The sequence below is a fragment of the Myxocyprinus asiaticus genome, chromosome 24 (genome assembly GCF_019703515.2).
Source record: "Myxocyprinus asiaticus isolate MX2 ecotype Aquarium Trade chromosome 24, UBuf_Myxa_2, whole genome shotgun sequence".
NCBI lineage: Eukaryota > Metazoa > Chordata > Actinopteri > Cypriniformes > Catostomidae > Myxocyprinus > Myxocyprinus asiaticus.
Window position 1 is genome coordinate 45527043 of NC_059367.1, and position 24138 is coordinate 45551180.

General features: G+C 36.3%; 1 protein-coding gene across 1 annotated transcript in view; it reads right to left on the minus strand.

Annotated features, from left to right (window-relative positions):
• Window positions 1-1043: 1043 nt before the first annotated feature.
• LOC127415224 (choline dehydrogenase, mitochondrial-like) overlaps window positions 1044-24138 on the minus strand; it is a 44698-nt gene continuing 21603 nt past the window's right edge. Inside the window, exons 4-8 of the mRNA XM_051653876.1 lie at window positions 13211-13340; window positions 10634-10768; window positions 9835-9977; window positions 8928-9030; window positions 1044-3874 (exon numbers count right to left, since the gene is read on the minus strand). Coding sequence (XP_051509836.1) covers window positions 3456-3874; window positions 8928-9030; window positions 9835-9977; window positions 10634-10768; window positions 13211-13340 — 930 coding nt within the window. The 3' untranslated portion in view covers window positions 1044-3455. The remainder of the gene's footprint in view (window positions 3875-8927; window positions 9031-9834; window positions 9978-10633; window positions 10769-13210; window positions 13341-24138) is intronic.

A 24138-nucleotide genomic window follows, 5' to 3' on the forward strand; every position in this document is an offset into this window, starting at 1 on the left:
AACATGCAAGTGTTGACTATCAAGAACAAATGTCTACCCAGGCTGATGATTAACACGTTTTTCTGAAAGGCAAACCAATTGGACAAAATACATTTTGGTCAATTGATACAAAAACGATTGATGAGAGTTTACTGTAGTGATTTTATGTGCAATTTCAGTCTGTTAAATAAGAACACTGTTTTTGTATATTATTATAATTTGTTTTTTAATTTTCTCATTACTATTCATCAAATAAAATTGAACAAAGTGGTAAAACAAGAACAGTCTACCAGCATAAAAATCTTGAAATGTTAAACAAGAAGTGTAAAATCTCTCTCTCAATGTAAACAATAAACAGTAATTTGCATAGATAGACACTTGATATTAAAATTTCCTATTGTTAGCTAGTTAAATGTTTTGATCATAATTATCAACCATTATCATACATAATTGCAATTATCATATATACTGATTGGTAAAATATGTGCTATAAATCTTATAAAGCTGCCAATGTTCAATCACTGTTATATTAGTAACTTTCATTTAAGGCATAAAACCTCACATTTACACTGACATACAAGTAAACTGCATTTATCACACAAAGGCTGCTTGATATTAGGTTACTCAAGGTCCCTGATCACATGACTACATTAAACACTGTTAAAATCAAGACAATTACAACAATTACATATATCATCACATAATGTTGTTCTCATTCATTATCATTATCTTTTTTATAGCTGCATTAATTATTGTAGTAAACATTAAAATTTAAGACATACTGGACTGGCTGTTTACAGGACTCTAGCATTGTGGATGACACTTTAAGGTCATGTCAAAAGTTGATTAATTCATGGCATGAAAACTGGCTTTCTGACCGTACGCACAAGTACCATTTATACTGTATAAACCTATTTAATTAAACACTTTATGTTGACTGTCATAGTTCACCCAAAATTATAAATTGTGTCATTTACTCCCCCTCATGTCGTTCCAAATCTGTGCGCTGTTTGTATGCATCCAAAGCCCTTTTCAGTGGAACAAAAAGGGTGACATTTTTAAGAATCTGCATGCAACAATTCATAGTGACAACAGCTGCTTCAGAAAGGACCAAAGAACACCCTGTAACCACCTTAAATTGATCATAAAGTATAATAAAAGTTGTCCATGTGACTATTGCACTATATTTCAAGTCTTCTGAAGTTTTGAGAGTCGTGCTGAGAGAGATGTGCTGTTCACACATGAAACTACTTCCTGTCTTTTTTCTCAGTTTTGCTACCATTCACACATCAGCACCAAATGCCATTAAACTAAGTAACCTTGTTTGCCAGAAATGACCTCAACACGGCTGCACTGGAAATGTGGGCTTTTAGTTTGAAAACATGGTGGGGTATGATTTTTATCTGAACGTATGCGGTCGGTAATGTTTTTTTTCAGTTCTTTGCCGACTGTTTTCATTTATGCACTTGCTCGAGACTCAGCGACACTGTATGCGACGACTTCAAATAAGACTGTTGAACTACAGAGAGCAAAATGTTGTTGCTAGCATCCGAAGGCGGAGACGCTATATGAAGCTGAAAAGAACACTAATATGTACGTATTTCGCTACACAGAGATCTGCGCGAAGAACGTAGGTTCATCTGAGAATACATGGGAAATCGCTAACTGTTCCTTTCAGCTGTCAGGAAATGTATTCATCTGCTCGGATGAAGAGGAGCACTCTAGTTTCACTATCTGACCAGTTTGTTGACATTTTTCTTACTTCCGAGTCACCAACGGTAAGTGGCGCAGAGTAATTGCATCACCTCCGTCAGAATGTTATTACGTCAGTGCGCCCTGACCTCATACGAATTCAAACCGGTAATCTTCTGGCTCAGTTCACACATACCATCAATAAGGAATTATAGGTAATGATACAACTTTGCATTAAGGAAAACAGCCAGAGCAAAATGTACCAGTATTTTCAAAAGAGTCGTGTTCAAACATGACCACTAAACTGGAGATTGTAGGTCATTTTCTGGAAAAGGCTGTATGTGTAAACGCGACTATAGATGTCAAACATCGTTGGCTCTTCTGTGTATCATAACTAGAGGTTGACCGATAGTGGGTTTTGCTGATACCGATAATTCAGGTGGGACAACTGGCTGACTGCCGATTAATCAGCCAGTAGTTTATAAAATGCATAATATATGAATGAAAACTTTCCAGTCAGTGTAAAATAGTGCTGAACTTAAGTAAGGATCACTTTCAATGACAATATTTAAACATTTCTCCCACATTGGTACCTTCTTCAAACTTTTGCCATCTGAAATGAATGAAAATATTAATTAAAATATTACAGGTCAAATGTGTATGTTGTTCAGCAGTAACATAAAACACTGCCTTACAAAGCCAAATAGTGACTGTATGCTTCATCACTACTGACAATATTTATTACTTTATTTTATAGTTATATTAAATATATGAATGATGTGCAAGAACGGGAGAGAGAAAAAGAGCAATGTCATTTGCACTGAACGGCAAGTGAACGGCCAAGCAAAAGCAAAAATTTCTGATTTACCACTGATAATTAACTTATAAATTCACTTAGAAACAAAACCTCTTTGGAGTGCTCATGTTTGTAACCTGACTGGAACATATTGGATGCCTTTAGATCCTGGAAAACAAAAACTCTACGGATCTGCACGAATTCACAAGTGATTTATTTTTATTCAAAACAGCATATTAAAGGGTTAATTCACCCAAAAATGAAAATCCTCTCATGATTTACTTACCTTTAAGCCATCCCAGATGTGTATGACTTTCCTTCTTCAGCAGAACCGAAGTGAAGATTTTTATAATCACATTTCAGCTCTGTCCATACAATGAAAGTGAATGGGTGCAGTGAGGCTGCTGACTATTTGATGGTCCAAAAGGCATATTTAGGCAGCATAAAAGTAATCCACATGACTCGTCAATCAATTAATGTCTTCTGAAGCAAACTGATAGATTAGACAAATTGATAGACTGTAGAACACTCCAGTGCCGGTCACGGAGAAATGAAACCAAAAAACTATCAGAGTTGATTTTCTCCGACAGCCAATAGTTAAAAAACGCAATTGTCTATTGGCCCAGATTAAACGGTGAATCCAATAAATCAGTCAACCTCTAATCGTAACTGAACATGATGTGCCAGTTTTAATATGCAGAATAGATAATTAGATGTAAGAGCTTCAGCAGAAGGTTATGAGTAAATTTAAATTTTTGTCTCTTCCTCACACAAAGCTATCGAATGACTTCAGAAGACTTGGAATATAATGAACACTTTTATGATACTATGTTTTTGGACCTTGACAGATGTGGCTGTGGTATGGAAAAGAGCTGTATGAACATTCTGCTAAAGGAAGTCATGTAGGTTTGAAACAACATGAGGGTCAATTAAATGACCCTCATAATTTTTGGGTATTATCATATCTGGTCTAGGTCAAATGTCAACGTTATCTCTGGGTGTGTAGACTGTCGGGCTGGTAAACAGGCACTTGTGGGTCGTGGAGTGAGGGAAGCCCTTTAATGGCGTCCGCTGCTTTTTCTGCGATCATTATCGTGGGGGCGTTCAAGTTGCCACTCACAATGCAGGGCATGACGGATGCATCCACCACTCTCAGCCCCTCCAAACCATACACACGCAGCTCAGAATCCACCACCGCCATGACGTCAGAGGCTTCGCCCATCTTACATGTGCAGGATGGGTGGTAGGCGCTGTCCGCCTTTTGCCGGACAAATGCATCAATCTCTGCATCTGATTGGACGGCAGGGCCGGGCAGCACCTCGGGGCCGCGGAACGGGTCGAAGGCTTTCTGAGCGAAGATTTCTCGCGTGAGCTTCACGCTTTCTCTGAACTCCCAAACATCAGTGTCTGGGATGGTAAGTGATGAAAACACAGAAGAAACACAGTTAAAGAAAGAACAGTAGACCTGGAGCTCGATCCAAAGAATCAGAAGACAGCAGAAATATGATTTTAGGATAATCTTTTCAAGGATATGAGCAAATGTAACCTTTATTGACAAGTTTAAAGGAATAGTTCACCCAAAAATGAAAATACTCTCCATCATTTACTCACCCTCATGCCATCCCAGATATATGACTTTCTTCTGCAGAACACAAACAAAGATTTTTTGAAGAATATTTCAGCTCTATAGGTCCATGCAATGCAAGTAAATACGTTCCATAAATTTGAAGCTTCAAAAATCTAATAAAGGCAACATAAAAGTAATCCATAAGACTCCAGTGGTTTAATCAATGTCTTCTGAAAAAATCCAGTTAGTTTTTGGTGAGAACACACCAAAATATAACTCCTTTTTTCATCTTGCCATTGCAGTCTCTAGGTACAATCATGATTTCAAGTTCGATTTCACTTTCTAGTGCTTGACACATACGCAGAGTGCTAGATGGCACTATAGGAAGTATAATTGAGCTTGAAAACATGATCGCCAAGGAGATTGCTGTCAAGATGTACAGTGAAAAAAAAGAGTAACATTTTGGTCTGTTCTCACACAAAACTGATTAGATTGCTTCAGAAGACATTGATTTAACCACTGGAGTCTTACGGATTACTTTTATGCTGCCTGTATTTGCTTTCTGGAGCTTCAAAGTTTTGAACCCCATTCACTCTCACTGTGAGGACCTGAAGAGCTGAGATGTTCTTCTAAAAATCTTCATTTGTATTCTGCAGGAGAAAGAAAGTGGTGATGACAATTTTTAAGTTTCACTTCAATACACCTAAGCATTGCCACACTTTATGTTTTGCATCCTCACCATCTAAGACAGGGGTGTCCAAACTACATCCCGCTGATTTCTACGGCGCGGCAAGACATTTTAGAAATACAACAGAAATTCAACAGGAGTTTGGAAAACACCAGATTTACAAGGAAGAAGTGTCACACAAAAATAATGATTCATTTGTTATAGGACTGGTAATGGGTCAGATCCATTGCTCATGTACTCGTTTTTGTTAAAATACCCAGATACCATGCATCATATGACTGAGTAAAGCTGCCATTAAGGGAAGTTTAATTAATTGTAGTGAATTGGTTTGTCCTGATTTAGTGCAACTTGAGAGAGAGGATATTAAGAGAGTGTGCTCAATACACTCATTTGTCTCTGTGCTCGGTTGCTGTTGGCTCACTCAGCACACACATGCGCATCAACCAAATGAAAGAGCGAAATCATTTAGATTAAAATAAAATCATACTTGTAATTCAAGAAATAAATTAAGGGGAAAAACAGGAACAAATTATCTGATTCATATTATTGTGATGCTTCAAGGGTTAGGTTAGGTTTGGGTTAGTTTAGGATTCGGTTTGCACCCCCTTTAGTAAGCCGCTGGCACCCACCTTTACATGATGCCCCAATGCGTTGCACACATTGCATATATGGTTTTACCGAAACAAGCAATCCAGATGGAGAACAACAACCATTTAAGTGTTATTTTGAGTAAAAATTAATTTCACGCTCAACTTGTGCAGTTGTTAGCTGTCATAACAACACAAAGTAGTTAATGATATCAACGTAACTAACCTCGGACCATACAGTTGTGCTCAAAAGTTTGCATACCCTGGCAGAAATTGTGAAATTTTGGCATTGATTTTGAAAATATGACTGATCATGCAAAAAAACTCTTTTATTTAAGGATAGTGATCATATGAAGCCATTTATTATCACATAGTTGTTTGGCTCCTTTTTAAATCATAATGATAACAGAAATCACCCAAATGGCTCTGATCAAAAGTTTACATACCCTTGAATGTTTGGCCTTGTTACAGACACACAAGGTGATACACAGGTTTAAATGGCAATTAAAGGTTAATTTCCCACACCTGTGGCTTTTTAAATTGCAATTTGTGTCTGTGTATAAATAGTCAATGAGTTTGTTAGCTCCTACGTGGATGCACTGAGCAGGCTAGATACTGAGCCATGGGGAGCAGAAAAGAACTGTCAAAAGACCTGCGTAACAAGGTAATGGAACTTTATAAAGATGGAAAAGGATATAAAAAGATATCCAAAGCCTTGAAAATACCAGTCAGTACTGTTCAATCACTCATTAAGAAGTGGAAAATTCATGGATCTCTTGATACCAAGCCAAGGTCAGGTAGACCAAGAAAGATTTCAGCCACAACTGCCAGAAGAATTGTTCAGGATACAAAGAAAAACCCACAGGTAACCTCAGGAGAAATACAGGCTGCTCTGGAAAAAGATGGTGTGGTTGTTTCAAGGAGCACAATACGACGATACTTGAACAAAAATGAGCTGCATGGTCGAGTTGCCAGAAAGAAGCCTTTACTGCGCCAATTCCACAAAGAAGCCCGGTTACAATATGCCCGACAACACCTTGACACACCACACAGCTTCTGGCACACTGTAATTTGGAGTGACGAGACCAAAATTTACAACCATAAGCGCTATGTTTTGAGAAGGGTCAACAAGGCCTAGAGTGAAAAGAATACCATCCCCACTGTGAAGCATGGTGATGGGCCACTGATGTTTTGGGGGTGTGTGAGCCCTAAAGGCACGGGGAATCTTGTGAAAATTGATGGCAAGATGAATGCAGCATGTTATCAGAAAATACTGGCAGACAATTTGCATTCTTCTGCACAAAAGCTGTGCATGGGACTCTCTTGGACTTTCCAGCATGACAATGACCCTAAGCACAAGGCCGAGTTGACCCTCCAGTGGTTACAACAGAAAAAGGTAAAGGTTCTGGAGTGGCCATTACAATCTCCTGACCTTAATATCATCGAGTCACTCTGGAGAGACCTCAAATGTGTGATTCATGCAAGACGACCAAAGACTTTGCATGACCTGGAGGCATTTTGCCAAGACGAATGGGCAGCTACACCACCTGCAAGAATTTGGGGCCTCATAGACAACTATTACAAAAGACGGCACGCTGTCATTGATGCTAAAGGGGGCAATACACAGTATTAAGAACTAAGGGTATGCAGACTTTTGAACGGGGGTCATTTATTTTTTTTCTTTGTTGCCATATTTGTTTTATGATTGTGCCATTCTGTTATAACCTACAGTTGAATATGAATCCCATAAGAAATAAAAGAAATATGTTTTGCCTGTTCACTCGTTTTCTTTAAAAATGGTACATATATAACCAATTCTCCAAGGGTATGCAAACTTTTGAGCACAACTGTAGCTTCATGTCATCTACATACTCAGGTGAGGCACTGTAAAAAAAAAAAAAAAAAACGGTCATCTCGACAGTAGTCGAGTATTTGACAACTTTACCTGCAAACAATATATGCAGATGCGGGAGACCGGAAACTGAAAACATGCGAATCGTGGAAAACTTGAGCATTAAGGAAAAAGATACAAAAAGAACGAATAGAATCTAAGTGCTCTTGGTGAGTAAAACACATTTACTTCTCAAGCATACCACAGACCACAAAGTGGAATTAAAACTCACATTAAGCATTTAAAGGTGATGTAATGGTGGCAATCTAATAGCATTTAGGTCTTTGTTTATGGTATTACAGTAATGTGGCCTGTTTGGAGCCAGCGACTCCAATTATACATTTTTTTTGCATCTGGCCCCCACTAGAGAAAGTTTGGACACCCCTGATCTAAGATGTTGATGCATAACATACGAATGGTCTGGTATATGAAAAATCTAAAAAAAAATTATGACCAGCACTGTCTCAGGATTATCTGACACAAATTTAGGCATGATCTGAAAAATGCTAAAAAAAAAAAAAACAAAAAAAAAAATGTTTTAGCAACATTCAAAATAGTGGAAAATCTTGCTGGAGTGCAACAGTGCCCATCCATTTTTTCAGTCATCTTGGTTCTGGAAGTATTTTTCCCATTCATTTTTTCAAGTCCTCATAAAAGCGTTTTAAGCCATGAAACAAACCAACCAACTCCGAGGTGTATCACAACATGATTTGAAGCAAAAAAGTATTTGAAAATCAGACAAAAAGACAAAGTACAAAAACATAGCAACAAGACTTTGTACTTTACGTCTTTCATGAGGGAATGAACTACAATCCCATGAAGTAATGTGAATGATGTAATCAAATTAAAAACAATGGAAAAATATAAAACTATTGATTTAAAGCTGTTGAATATAAGCAAGTTTATTGCAAAATATTCAGATATTTGCAAATATGTAAGCAATTAGAGAGTGTAGGGAGACCGACTGTTTGGTGGGCTTTGTTTGCCGTGATTCTCTGATTGGCGGATAATTTTTTTCACCAGGAATTTTGATATATATATATATATATATATATATATATATATATATATATATATATATATATATATATATATATATATATATATATATATATATATATATATATATATAAATAAATATTTTTTTATTTTTTTTATTTTTTAAAAAAAGAAGTTGAAATAACGTGGACTGATGGCTTCAACTGAAACCTCAGAACTCACGATAGGTCTGTCTTTAAAGGTTTATTAGTAATTGTTAAAATCAATTCCACTATAAAAATTATGGGATTTTTACTTCCAAAACCAAATTTTTTCGCTCTGTTGAAACCACATGTATCATTATACAAGGTATAAGCCAAGAAAAAAAAAAGTAAAAAGAATTGTTTCTAGGCAACGCAAGTGCAACTTCAATATAATGGTAGACCACTTTGGCATGTTAGTGGTATCTAAAGAGATAGATCACTTTGGCATGTTAGTGGTGTGCCAAATTTCAGTCTTTTAAGAAACAGTTCTGAGTTGCCAAATACTCCAAGTCTGAACATAATGAATAATAATAATAAAAATGTAAAGATACAGTAGGGCTTACAGTATATACAGATGGTGCTTGGCCCCTAAATATATTGCATAAATAATAAATACATTAACAAACATGAACATTCAACACTTTTCTGCCTGAGGCCACAGCTGATATAACAAGGTCAGAAACAGAGTAAACAGGGTAAACTAACCAGTGGAGAGGTAGTTCGGTTGGATGATGGGGTGGGCATGGGGGTCTTTACTCTTCAGTTTGATCCAACCGACACTTGTGCTCCTCATGGGTCCAACGTGCACCTACAACCATCACATACAATTCACACTGAACTGAGGGTAAACTCGAGTATGGTGAAATAAGAAATGTTTAATTTGCTGTGCATGTTGTGAGGGCCAATGACTAAAGCACTTTAAAAGCATCTTTTGAAAGAATAGCCAAGTTTACATGCAAAAAATGTTCCATTTAAGGTCTATATTCATTTTTAAGCAAAGAACATGATTATATCCAATATACATGATCATTAATATTATGAATAAAACAAGACATGCACATAGTTTTCTGGATACCCTACTGGAAATACTGAAGATTCATTCATTCTTATTCATGTCCTTGACAACAGCACACAACATAAATAATAAAAACAACCATCTGTATGTTGATTTATGATCATTTCTGTTATGTTTGTAAAAAAAAAAAAAATGTGTTTATTTCAAGCTGTCTCATTGCACTTATAATTACTTTGGACATGCAGATATAAATAACTGTGGATATTCTGAATAAGGTGTTTCTATGACACAGAATTCAGATTATTATGTGCATATGCTAGCTGTCATATTCAGTTTTATAGAAACCGGAATATCAGCTTAATAGGGTTAACATGACACACATTATCAGAATAACAGTATAGCAAACTTCTGTCAAGATACAATATCCATTTTTTAGTAGCAATGAGAATTAACACAATATAAAATTTTTAGGTTGGAGTAAAGAAACTTGAGAACACAGAGAACACAAAGAGTCAGTTATTAGTGGATTAGGGACAGCTATACAAATACATGCACATAACATAGCATGAAGAATTATAGTCTTGAAACTCCACAGACCTGGAAAGCTTCGATTTTGGATTTAACACGTCCGTGATCGATGACCTGCGAGGGCAGGAAGTGGAACTGAACATCAGGATGAGAAACGCCGGCACGACTGCGAATGAAACCGCCGCTCTCCAAATGAGCTGTAGCACCATAACCTACAGACGACACACAAGTGATGAAGAAACTCTAAGATCAGAGCTGAAAATTCACATTTACATCTCTTTCATTATCGTCTGTAAACTCGAGAGTAAATAACATCTCTCGTTTATTTCTAGTGAACAGACTGAAAACTTTCAATCAGGGCAATTATTAAATGAGTGAACATCACGTAAACATGACCAGGTCATATTTAAACTAAAAAAAATAAACATAATTACATTTCAAAGAAGCCCATTTAGTTTCTCATTGTGACTAATTGTTATAATTGTCTTAAGCACATTTTCCTTAGTGTAATGCGTTCGGATGTTTTGTTATTTTTTTCTGTAATTCCCATTATTCATAAACCTTAAGACTCTTAAAATAAAATGATTCTTAAGATAAAATTATTTTTTTATAATATCAGAATAAAAATAATGGCAGAACAACCAACACTACATTATTTATAAATACAATGACATAAAATGTAAATAATTTTGTGTGGAAATGTGTTCAATTATCAATAAAAAAAAAAATCATTATGTTTCAAAAACTCCATTTTCTTTTATGTAAAATAAATATTTTATGGTTTGAAATATGAAATGATGTCAGATATGTTCTTGACAGGTTTCATGGGATTCATCCACAGTGGAGTGTCCCATTAATGTGATTACACCTGTGAATTTCAGGAGCCACTCCAGACCAATCTTCAGCATGTGAAAAGGCTTCTGTGCTTTATACAGTGTGATGGGTTGAGTACACTGATGCTGAACATACAACTCCAGATGATCCTGAAGATTACTGCCCACACCTGCACACACACACACACACACACACACACGTTAACATATCTATAAACATCTGTGTGTCATGCCACACTCTGCTCCCTCCCCTATTTGTATTGCGCTTTTCACAACACACATCGTTTCAAAGCAGCTTTACAGAAACTCATGCATTAACAGAAAATGAAACTGTAATATCTATAAAGTCTTAAGAGTCAACATTGTGTAGTTTGATTAAATATGATTGTAAATTGTGTATAAAAAAATAAATGATTAAATAATAATTGTATTTAGAACCCCAGTGAGCAAGCTGAAGGTGACTGTGGCAAGGAACACAAAACTCCATAAGATGTTAGAAAAATAACCTTGGGAGAAACCAGGCTCACTGTGGGGGCCAGTTCCCCTCTGACTAACATCATGAATATAATGCCAATATTACTTAATTATGTATAGTGCAAGTCATGGTTTAAAACTGGTAAACTAAATAAGTGTTAAGGGTCAGTGTTTAAACAAAGATTTTGTATGAACTGTAAGATTAATGACTAATGTCTCTGAACTTCATCCTGGGTTAACTGCACAAGTTCACATAGATGCATTGTCCTTTGTTAGTTGGCTGATAAAGGCTTTTGTTGGCAATTTATTGATAGTCTAGGTATTTCATTTCAAGAGTTTAGTCCATCAATAGACAAAGGTGATGCAGGCAGAGATCAATGAGGTGCATCGCAGTTCAACCGGCAGGTCATTTCGGTGAGGTTCAGTGGGGTCCATCCTAAGTCCAAGGTTCAGGCAGTGGCATATGAAGCGTCCAATGTCTTACAGTTGGAGTTGGCATCAGTTCATCCTCTGAAGTGATGTCTGGCTACATATGAATACAATAATAGTACAAGAGTACAATGTGCCAGTATAATATTTTTAGAGCTGAACATAGCTGTAACTATAAAAATTATTTGATTTTAATTTAAAATCTGCATTCTGCATGACTTTTCCAGGCCTTGAAATCACAGTTTTAAAATTCCCTGATATTTCCAGGTTTTCCATGACCATGGGGACTCTGAATCAGTAAACTAATCCAAATATTACAGCATTAAAGTAACATTATCTGACTACATTCAGCATCAAAGAAAAGAGAAAAGCAATCATATAGATGACTTCAATTTAAATGTTTTCTGCACACCAAGTCCCCAACGAAACAATGATACCAGTAAAATGGTACTATTTTATCTTATAGAAAATAATGGCTTAATACGTTTCTTCACAATTAAATCACTTTATTTCAGTAGTGACCCAGTGTCAGAAATTAACTTTTACATTTAGAGTCAATACTTGCCCCCTGTATTTGATTTTCAGGGGCATTTTTAATGAGGGCATATTTTTTTTCTACAATTTAAAACAAACTGTGTCTTATCCATTTTTGTCAAAATGTCAATTTAATCAATTCATTAATACAAATTCTTAAATCTGTGAATGTATTATGTCTTACCTCAAATAACATCAACGTCATCTACATCAGAGGTTACAAATAAAAACAGAAGAATTCATTACGAGGGCATTTTTAGTCCCCACACTGAATTTTGGATGCATTCACTGTGTGATTTTTAATGCCATTATTGCCCCAAGCTCCCTTAATTTCCGACCACGTAGTGGCCACGCAGCGAGTTGGCAGCTGTATCAAATGGTTTGAGTGCATTTGACTCACAACAAGAGCACTATTGCGAGCTGTCATTTGCTCATGAGATAGTGGCCATCAGGAGGAGATATCAGACATAAGGTGCTTGAAAGTCTCGGAGAGCAGATACGATCCATTGAAGGGCGATGGAAGAGTGCATCGTGCATCTGTGAGGGGAGAACTGTGAGTGCGCGCGCTCCGGAATGTGGTAGATAATGAAGCCAAGCATGTCTCATTTATATCGCACGTTCCTAATTTTATATATATTCTAAAATATTGTATACTAATTTGCTGAATCGAGATTCATTTGATTTTTAACAGTTTAAATGGATTATTGACCAACACTTATGATTCTCAATTCAAAAATCACATATTTCAAGATAGATGCATATGAATCGGCAGGAATAGTAATCGATGCATTGAGAAAACAAGTGAATCGTTATACCCCTAGTTATCACTCGATCTGTTTAATGTCACCCTAATTAAATATAAAACTACATAAGGTGATATTTTTGGAATTTTGCAATTATTCAATAATATCACCTGCTTGTTATACATTCAATATTAAGGTTATATATTTAAATAACACCATACGATTGTTATATGTTTAAAAAAAAAAATCTACTTTGAACTACTTTAAGTTAAGAGTGGCATGTAGCTCGAGGAGATACGGTTTCAAAGTCGCTTCCCTAACACTGGACCAAAGCCAGTAATTAATGCGCAATGATTTTGGTCCATGTTTGAAAGATAGGTGAGGATTTGAAGTGGTACATCAAAGGGGTCATACTAAAGGTCATGGGATCACCTGGGAGGTGTTGAGTCACAGGAATACCAAGTTTGTGAAGCTCATCTGCATTTCCTACTCCAGACAGCAGTAGGAGCTGAGGAGAGTTAATGGCTCCTCCACTGAGAATCACCTCCTTATCAGCAAACACCTGAAGAAACATCATAAACATGCATGCTTGGTGGTCGTGTCTAGAGGGTAACCGCCCGATTTCCCAAAGCCTTACTAGAGCCACATGCGATGTTTAGACTATTTAAACTAAACCAAGGCTACTCAACTTTGGAAAGCTCAGGGGCTGCAAAGCATCGAGGGTCGCACTCATATTAATTCTTATAAATAATAATATATATATATATATATATATATATATATATATATATATATATATATATATATACACACACACACTGGCGGCCAAAGGTTTGGAATAATGTACAGATTTTGCTGTTTCAGAAGGAGATTGATCATTTAATTCACCAAAGTGGCATTCAACAGATCACAAAGTATAGTCAGGACATTACTGATGTAAAAAACAGCACCATCACTATTTGAAAAAAGTCATTTTTGATCAAATCCATTTCCAGCAGCCATCACTCCAACACCTTATCCTTGAGTAATCATGCTAAATTGCTAATTTGGAACTAGAAAATCACTTGCCATTATAGCAAGCACAGTTGAAAGCTATTTGGTTCGTTAAATTAAACTTAACATTGTCTTTGTGTTTATATTTGAGTTGCCATAGTATGCAAAAGACTGACATGTCTTAAGGTCAATATTAGGTCAAAAATGGTAAAAAAAAAATGCTTTCTCTAGAAACTCATCAGTCAATCATTGTTTTGAGGAATGAAGGCTATACAATGCTTGAAATTGCCAAAAAACTGAAGATTTCATGCAAAGGTGTACCCTACAGTCTTCAAAGACAAAGGACAACTTTGGATACCAGGCTGGAGTGAGATTTTGATGTCATGGCCAGGGCCACATTAATGAACAGGCAAATCGTCATTCAAGCCCAAGGGGCCCCATGGCTGTGGCACCAATGTGTCCTTGGGCATCTAGTGCACATACTTCATACTAGTAGGCCTTTGATCTTTAATTTATAACACTACAACAAAACCTACAAGGCAAATATTAAAAAATGTTTTGGCTCACGTATGCCAATTTACCTACCATACACAATTTCAAAACACCCATAAACTATGGCACAACCAGGGTTTTCCTGGATCCAAAAATGGTCTTTAGTGGTGGCTGAAGTACCAAGTTCTAATTTGTTGAAAATTCATGGAGGTCCAGCTTTTAAACTGCTTCATTCTACATTGTACTTGGCATTGGTAATAATAGGGCCATAACCATAACGGATGGCTCCTCAACTTAGGTCAATGTAACTAGTCTTTCAAATAAATAAATAAACTAGTATTTGTTATGGAAAACACTAATAGCCTAAACACATGCACATAAAATACTTAAAATAAAGGATTCCTCCTAATAGATTTTATAATAAAATAACTTTTCTGTCACTGTTACTACAGAATAAACAATATACATTTTAGTAAGTGTGCCTTTTAAAAAAGACTTACAACTACTGTTGAAGCATGGTGTTGTCTCCTCTTTACCTATTCAGTGCTGCTTATAATGTCGGAGTTGTATTGTGGTTTAGGTTTCACTTCTTCCACACCAATTTAAATGAGATGATTCTCTGTAGAATTCATATTAAGTGCATTAGTTTTGTGATGTCCATGCGCAGTGATATCGAATGTGTTTTGAATCGCATGCTCTGCCCTACACCAGAGCTCTGGTTACCCTGTCTCTAGGGCATGCTGATGTCCGCTTCGGTGGCCTGAAAATTCAAGTCTCGTGCTGATGCTGATTTATTTGTTTCTGCTTTATTCATTTTTCATTGAATTGCATTTTCTTGTTATTTGGCGTGAGATTTACTTAGGTAGAGTGAGATCGTGAGACAGAGCCTGAAAGCGTGTGTCTCACACCAAATGCGTGAGAGTTGGCAACCCAGTAATTAATAATTTTCATGTATTTAATGCAGGAAGTGTTCACAAGATATTGTCTGCCAAGTGTAAAATTATAGTAAAATGGTCTCAGATGATCAGTAAAGGGAAATTCTTTAAGGCATACTTGATTTGGGTCTCCAGTTCACAATAAGGATGAAGAACATAAATCATACAACAAGGAGATGCATCATGAGGGAAAAATACAGTATATTACAGTTGTTTTAAAATCAATTAAATAGTCAAGTAAATAATATGGGGTTTTCTAATAGCTTTTGTAGTCTATGATATTTTTTGAAGAAAAGATAAAAGTTGTTAATACATTATAAACAGCTTAGGACTGGGCTTGAATTTAAGGCATTTTGCTTTATGAATGGGATTTTCCCCATCATATAAACTGCAACGACAAAAATAAAACCTAACTAACCGCTTGTATTTAAGGAAGCTTGGGAGTATGAAATAAATTACGTTTCCAACATGGGGCTTATGCAGCTGTCAATTTTTAAATGAATGAAAGTCTCAGATCCGAAGACCAACTTGTGAGGTGAACTAATCAATTCTGTTTCCTGTATAGATCCTATGCTGCTGTCATGTGAAAAATGAACGAAAGACTTGTACCTGAAGACTGACTCGGGAGGTGAACCAATCATATCTGTTTCCTGTACAGATCCTATGGGTACCTATGAGGTTGTCGCATGTCAGATGAATGAAAGACTCATTACCGAAGACTGACTCAGGAGATGAACGAGTAATTTCTGTTTCCTGTACAGAGCCTATGCGGCTGTCCCGCGTCAAATTGACAAAACACCAACACGGATTTGCTCATGCGCGGACATGACAAAATGGACGTATCACTCTCTGAGACTACTCATTCATCCGAGTCATATAAAGGATTTGTGAACGACTCATCACAAGCGTATACTGTTTCTATGAACGTGCGTGCTGACAGACAGCCGCTCTCATGTAACATCAGATGTGCTCAGATATTCTTTGTTGTTTGTTTAATTTGTTACATCCTTTTGCAGTTTATTTTACCCTCGAACTGTGCTGTGCTTCATCAATACAGAGAGCTACTATAAATACTCTGGAAAATGGACACCTCACAGTTCATGCACATTTGATAGGCTATTGATAAATATATTTTTGATGATGAAATAATAACGTGGGCCTCAAAAGATGTCACAGGCCACGTGTTGAGTAGTGCTGCCCTAAACCTGACCTTAGTAACACCGAATGAGACTCTCGCAAAACTTAGGCTGCTGGGGTGCTACCTTCAAGACACAGCCATGCTTGGTGCTTCTCATTTAGAAAATTCTGCATCATGTTTCCTTTCCATGCATCTTAGCTCCTCCCTCTTAGGATGCGAGGAAAGGAAGCAAGGATGAGATGTGTGGAAAGAGGAATCAAAGCAAGATGTATTTGTAAAATGGAATATTCATGCTCAATCAAACCTCACTTCAAAGCACTGTTTTTGCCCAGCTGCATTAACCCTTTAAGCTCTGAAGGTGTTTTTAAACATTTCCTGTTCCACTGGCATACCCAAAATGAAAGGCTTATAACTAAAAAAAAAACAAAACAAAACAAAAAACAACAAGGGTTTGGTAACACTGTAAAGAAACATTTTAGAATTTTTATGATACAGATTACAATAAATTCTGAGACTCTCAGCCTAAAAAACTGCTGAAAAATCACAAAGAATTGAGCCAAAAATTTACTTTTTTCCTTATTTTTCTTATTTGACATTATATTTCTCGGTGTGTAAATAAGGTGGCTCCGAAAAACTGTTTTGTTCCCAATCATGTCAACTGTATCTGAGAAACATTTTGTGTTGATACGACAAAGCAATCAAAAGTTATAACATTACACAAATTATTCATCATAGTGTCCAAAAACTTTTCCATGTGTCCAAAAGCCTTTCCAAACAAATAAAATATAATAATTGAACATAAGAACTAATTACACATGCAAACACAATGACTAAAGGTATGCATAGCATGCAGACATGATTTTAGTAATGAGATTTCACAGAATGAGTGCCTTTTGATTCAATGAGTCTGCATCATTGAGTCTGTGTCATGTATTTGGCGCCATCTCCTGGTGACCATATGTAACATTGTGCTTCATGTGGATTATCTAATTATCTATCTATGCATTTGATTACCTTGTGTGTGGGCTCATTTGAAAGATAATCACCTCCTATATGTAACCGTATGTGACATTTCATGTTCCATTTATATTTCGTGAAGTTATAAGTGAAAATATAGCGAGGCATATAAGAAACACCAACATAATTGTCAAGACATATACTTACTATTACTCGCTATATATTTTTGTTTGTGAGTAAAACAAATAGGCTGGTTGTATTCTACTCTTTGAGAGCTTTTCAACAACATACAACACATGGCTTTTTGATCAGTCTGATGTTTTTACTGATTGCAATAATATGTACAATAATATGTGCAATTTTTTAAAATAAATTATCTAAATGGAACACTTCTGATTTGTCTGCAAATTTCAAAGCACTTGTTTAGTTTTGGTCATAATGCCTGCATGCATTGGAAAGTAAAGCAAACGATATCTATTTTGTGTTGGTCAAGACTGTAGTTATTAATATTTTGATGATTATTGTAAAATAATGCAAAATATAAATTAAAATTGTTGTGAAGGGGAAGGAAAATTTATTGCATGCGTGCATCGGTTGCTTCCACAAAAAAATACTTTCAAGCCTCCTCTGGAAGCTTCCTCTGTTCTCACCTCCTTGAGGTGCATTTAAATAATTTATATGTCCTTCATGATGGCAGACTATGATCAGTTTCCGAGTCATCAGGAAATGAGGAAGCTTTCTTTTCAGTACTGAGAAGCAGCACAAGAGTTCTTCACATAACAGGACATGAGTAAGAGTGAAAGAGTGATAAGCAGACAAGAGAAGCTTCCTGCGTGACTGAAGCAGGAAATTACATAGTTGTAATCAGTTGTGAGCAGTCAGCAGTGGGATTTACCCACTGATCACTCAGTGCTGATGATCATTGTGGTGAAAGTCTGATGATAAAAACTGAATAATATCTGCAATCATGACAATTTAAGTAGGTTATTCCCACAGACTACACAATTTACATGCTGCGGTTCTCTCACAAGTACAAGACAATGATGTACTTAAATTGTATTTATTTTTTTTGCACTAGATTTAACATAAAAGATGTTAAGGAGAATGACAGCCTCAGTCACCAAGCTCTTTCATTTTATGGAAAAAGATTAAATGACAGTAGGGCTGGGCGATATTTAAAAAATATTTTATCGATAATCGCCTTAAATTATTGCGATATCCAATTATATTGTCTACCCCCCTGCCGTCAAAAATTTAATTCATTTATTGAAACAAGAAAAATGTAACAGATATTTCTAAATTCAAATTGTACTAAAAATTAAACAAACAAAAAAAATTTGCGGCATTCACATACAAGACACTATTCTTTTAAACAGTTTTCACATTACTGAAACAGAAAGGAAAGAGTGATAAATCTTTACATGCATGTGTTCTTCGAGATGCTCCCGCTGCACGCCTCTGAACAAACATCAGACATGGGCATTGACAGCTTTTCTTTTGCCTGTTTTTAAAAATATAAAAAGTGTGATTCTTCAAGCGTGTGTCTTTGTGTTTAACAACATTTCTTGTCATGTGTTACTCTGAGACGTCTTACAGGTCTCCCATCACTGTTGCGGGTAGATGAGCAAACTTACCCGCTCATGAAATACCTGCATTTGGACGAGGAGCTTGCGAATAAGGAGCTGGATTCAGTCTCATTGCATTTGGCGGGTGCAAATTTGGGCTCCTGTTTAATATCTCTGGCGACTTCCCAGATCCATGGTTTTGTCATTTACAGATATAATCGATCACCGTCTGTCAATGAGTGTTGAAATCGGCATTGGGAGATTTGTAATACATCGTCGATATCCAATTATATCATCCTAACGCCCAGCCCTAAATGACAGTGAACAGTGAGTGAGTTTGTCAATTCCAAGCATTCAAGGGCTATCTCCTATGTTGTTCCATGGAAGAAAGTCATACGGGCAACATCAATTGTGATTTGAGTCTCACTCACTCAATTGTGAGTTGAGGAGCACTATTTGTGAGGATTACAGAGTTGCAGCCTATGTAGCGCTCCAATCAGTCACTTATCAAGTTCCATGTCAGTCAGAGTTCTCCCTTAGAAGGCAGCTGCCTCTGTAACAGTGGTGTGTGTGGTGGACTTTTGAAAAGGTGGAGGCAGACTGTCATCTCAGGTTTTTTTTTAATTTATTCATATTTTTTGTAATTAATACTTCAGTTCCATTTTACATATACATAGATTTTAGGTTAAACTAAAAAGAAATCTGATATATCACAATATATTACATAAATAAACAGGCATATATAAAAATATATATAATATAAAAAGTCACAGACTTGCACATACATGCAACAACATTTATTTTAAAATACTCAAAAAATTGCTGTTTTTTTATACCATATGTTTTTGCAAATCAAATTTGAATTTGAATATGTACATGTATGCCCAAATATATGAACTATAGTTTTATAAGTTCATGGTCATATATCAGATTTTTGGGAAGGCATATGAAATACCTTTTATCTTAAACTGTTAATAAGCATACAATACTATAATATTTTTGTATGTACATCTTAACAGACTATATTAAATCAAGTCAAATAAAAGACTCATCAAGTTTATGCATTTTATTATAATTATAATTTTTTAGGGCTGGGAATTGAATTACAAATTTTAACTAATTAATCACACAATTTTCTGTAATTAATCGCAATTAAATTATAGTACATGATACATTACAACAAACATAAAAAACAAATATATTTACTTTATACTTTGTCTCAAAGAACTCAAGAAATTGGTTAGTCATAATTTATTTTAATTAAAATAAATATGTTAAAATGTTTTTTTGGCGGATAGAGTTAATTAGACAATTTTACAGGCATTAATCTTTGATACAAGTATATATATATATATACACATGCCATAAAATCAGTGGACATGCTGTAATTAAAAGTTGGGCAAAATCCTCTGCCGTTTTACAGTGCACTGTTTTTTTAATAATAGGATCAAATGGGCAGATTCACTTTATATCAAGCTTTATTGGTAAGATAAACTTAAGTGTAATTTGCCAATGCATTATTAGTCATTATGTATACAGATATAAAACATATTGAATGCTGAAGTTTAATTTGCTGAAGTTTAAAATGTCAAAACTATTATTTCTCTGGCTCCCGTTCAGTCTAGAGCAGGGGTACTCAATAGGCGGACTCCAGTCCGGATCCAGACAGAATGACACTTCAATCCGGACCGAGATCTAAATCTTTGTGCTAGTTATCTGACACGTGGCTTAGTGGTTGTGTAAGCATACACATATAAGCGCACAGAGCGGGAAGAGTGTGTTCTGCGCTCTCTAGAGCAGGAATAAATCATGTCCAGCGCTAAGCACTTATTCCTGCTCTCCATGTGTTGCCTCTCTTTCCGCTATAGACATGATGCGCTGCATAAAGCCTGATTTACTGTACGTAGTTGCAGGCGTGGTCATTTTAACAATAGTAGTGGAGACCCCGCTACAGATACTGCTTAAACACACAGTAGAAAACAAAAATGAAAAATCTTCATCTGTCTGAAATGTGAATCAGACGGTTCAGCTAAGCCAGGTCTGTGTCAGGATGTTTTTTTCTGTCTGAATTTAGCTTCATTAATCAGAATTTTTATAATAAAAAAAAACATAATTTTTTCTAATTTTGTGAAAATGAATCAAAGATGTCATCATGGCATGGATAGCAAGGAAAGCCTATTTATACTATAATTAAGCAAACAGTATTTTAATGCTTCACTGTTGTTATGTAAATTGTTTGTTAGTAGATTCTCACTTTAAGGAAAATATAAAAATGGTAAATTCAGACTTTTATATTTTTATAAATTTTCTCTCAGGGGACACCCCTGAACCCCCATACAGTAGTTTTGTCATTCAAAAGGCCTCCTATATCCCATACACATACTATATATTCTGAATGTAAAAATATTTAAACACAAAAACTATGCTGTCATTCAGCTTCAAAACTAACTGTTGAGATGTTTTAAAATTCATATCCAAGCGCTCTCGACTGATGAAGTCTTGATAAAATATTTTAATCCTTTGGTAGAAGATACCTCAGACCCCATTACTTTGGCTGTCTCTGGGCCCCCAATGTCCTCATCCCTGCCCAGTTTTGAATAGACTATTTTGACTGTTTAGGATTTATTTTTTATTTCTTCACAAAGTAGGCTACTATTGCTGCCAACATAGCAAGTTATAAAAACTATTAAAATATATATATTATATAATTTCGTAGCCATATGACTACTGACACCATGTAAGCTATGTATTATCCGGGCCTTTGTTGGGAAGGAAATTTAGAGACCGGACCATTTTGGAACTTTAATTGAATACCTCTGGTCTAGAGTTTACTGGCTGCAGGTCCTTCTCAGTCTCTAATGAGCGCATGCAGGGTCTTGGGCAGTTTCACTTTTGACACCGGTTCAGACGTCAGTCGTTGCGCCTTTTTCAGGTATTGCGAATAGATACAGCAGCTTGCCCATATCTCTTGCACGCCTTGTTCATGCAAAGTCTCCATTTTCCGCACAGTAAATTCGCTCCCATGTTTATAATGCCCAGGACAGGCGTCGCGTGTAACGAAACATGCACTGCTCCACACAATTAGTTTCTGTTCTAGGAAGTGCAGTCGTGTTGTGCGTATACCTCCTGAAAATGTACATGTGCCAATTAGCCACAGAAACTGAGCAAAAACATTAGTGTAGTTTAGCCCACTGTACAAAGGTCCCTGGTTTCCTAGCAGGCAGCAGGTACCCTAACCCCACCCCCACCCTATTCCTAACTGGATGGAGCCTGTAAGGCTAAAAAGCCTGCCAGGAACAACTCAAGACACCTTTCTCATCTCGCAAGGGCTCAGAAAAAAAAAAAGGATACCGCATATTACATTTCCCGGCCCTACTATTTTTACATTGCTTCAAAAATAACACCTACAATAGTGCAGCATATGTAAAGGTGCAATATGTTACAATTTTCATGTAATATTCACCTTTTTTTGCCAATGTGTGAATGGCTTGTAATGCAAATATTAAATATGAGCCCTTCCCAGACTTCCTAGGTTGCCTATTAAAGCCTGTAGACTGATTTTCATGCAAAGGGAGCGGATCGCTTCAAATCCAAAGGATATGACGTTTATGCGTGCACCCGAGAGCCTTGCCTCAGACAGTAGCTTCTCTTCCGCTATTCAACAGCGTCAACAGACAGTCTGCAATACTAGGTAACGTTATCTTTGAGATGGAATCCAGCAAATGTCCGGCTCCCAGCACAACACCGACTCCTACACAAACTCAGAGTAAGCCAAAAAGCCAAAAAAAAAAAAAAAAAAAAACATTTATCTACTAAATCCCTTCTGGCTAAGCGGGAACGTGATCGTAGTCGGGCAAAAACTAGAGTGAACATCGGCAGGGCATTTGATTCCTGGAGGGACCTTCGTTCGGTTTTGGGGATCAAAACCGACCCTGAATTGCTGTTCTTCTTATTGGACAGGTAAGTTTACATATCTGCAAAGCATGTGAAATATAGTGCCATAAGGATTGATCTGTGTAACTTTAGCTAACTTGATCTTGCCTGCACAGTAACTGTCATAAACAATGTTAATCTGTAATTATTCAGCAAGGTAAACTACAATAATACATGAAATGAATGCTAGACAGTGTTCAAGATAATGCAAAAAGCTCCATTCATTAGTGTAACGTAACTTGGTTATACAGAAAATATATACATTCTATTATTATAAAACAACAGTGCATCGATATATCAAAATGACAGTTGTGATGGAATCACATCAATACTGAATTGTGTCAACATATTTATAATGTACAGTCTATTTTATAAACAGCTAACTGTCATCATCCACCAAACTTAGCTAACAGCTATTGATAAAGCAGGCTAGCTAGCTAATGCCGACATAGGCTATTGTATAAATGCAGTCAATGTATCATGCAAAGAAAAGTGATTACTTCAAACTACAGTCTCACATAGTCAGACCTATATCCACATTTTGTTTTAGCCCTGTTCCAGCACTGGAGATTCAAACATAATATACAGTCTCAAAGTTTGTAGTAAAACAATCATAACTGTGTAATTTTAATTATGCTACCTCATCTGTCATCATGATGCCGGTGAATCACGTTGTCTCTTTGTAAGTTTGGCCGATGTTCGCATCCCTATGGAGTGTGTGCATGAGCGCGAGCACGAGCAACAGGTAGCTGGCTGCAGTTCACTCAACAGCCACAGGTGTCATTAATAACAAGGGTTTCTGAATCTTACATACTGCACCTTTAATGTTTCTTTTATCAGTTTGCCTATTATTTTTTTTATAGTCACCTTATTTTCGGATCAGTCATTTACTCCTCTGTTATGATGGCACGGAGTACCTTTAAGAGCAAGTGCTCACTAAAAACCGCCTCAATTACACACCATTAAAATATTCAAAATAATTTCAAGTTCATTTTAATTTGTTTGTGACCAAAAGTGGAGTTGTCCAAGTCAGTTAGTAGTTTAAATAGTCTCTCCACTTCCATCAGCTCGACACCTGGCCGCTGTGCGTGTGAGAGCATGAGATGCGGGAATTATCACATTGATTGATTGACAGCGTATAGAACGAATCAGTGCAAAGTTTACTTTTTGCCTCTATTTTGCGATTATCCCCACTCACATTCACGCCATGTCGGAGCTAAATGAGATTGCAATGTGGTCAAGGGAGGAATGAGACACGCTGCATCCCTCTAAAACTTTATCCGCTGATGTCACGGTTTGAAAGAGCTCACATTTTGTAATATTTTATTTGTTTTATTTATCTACAGT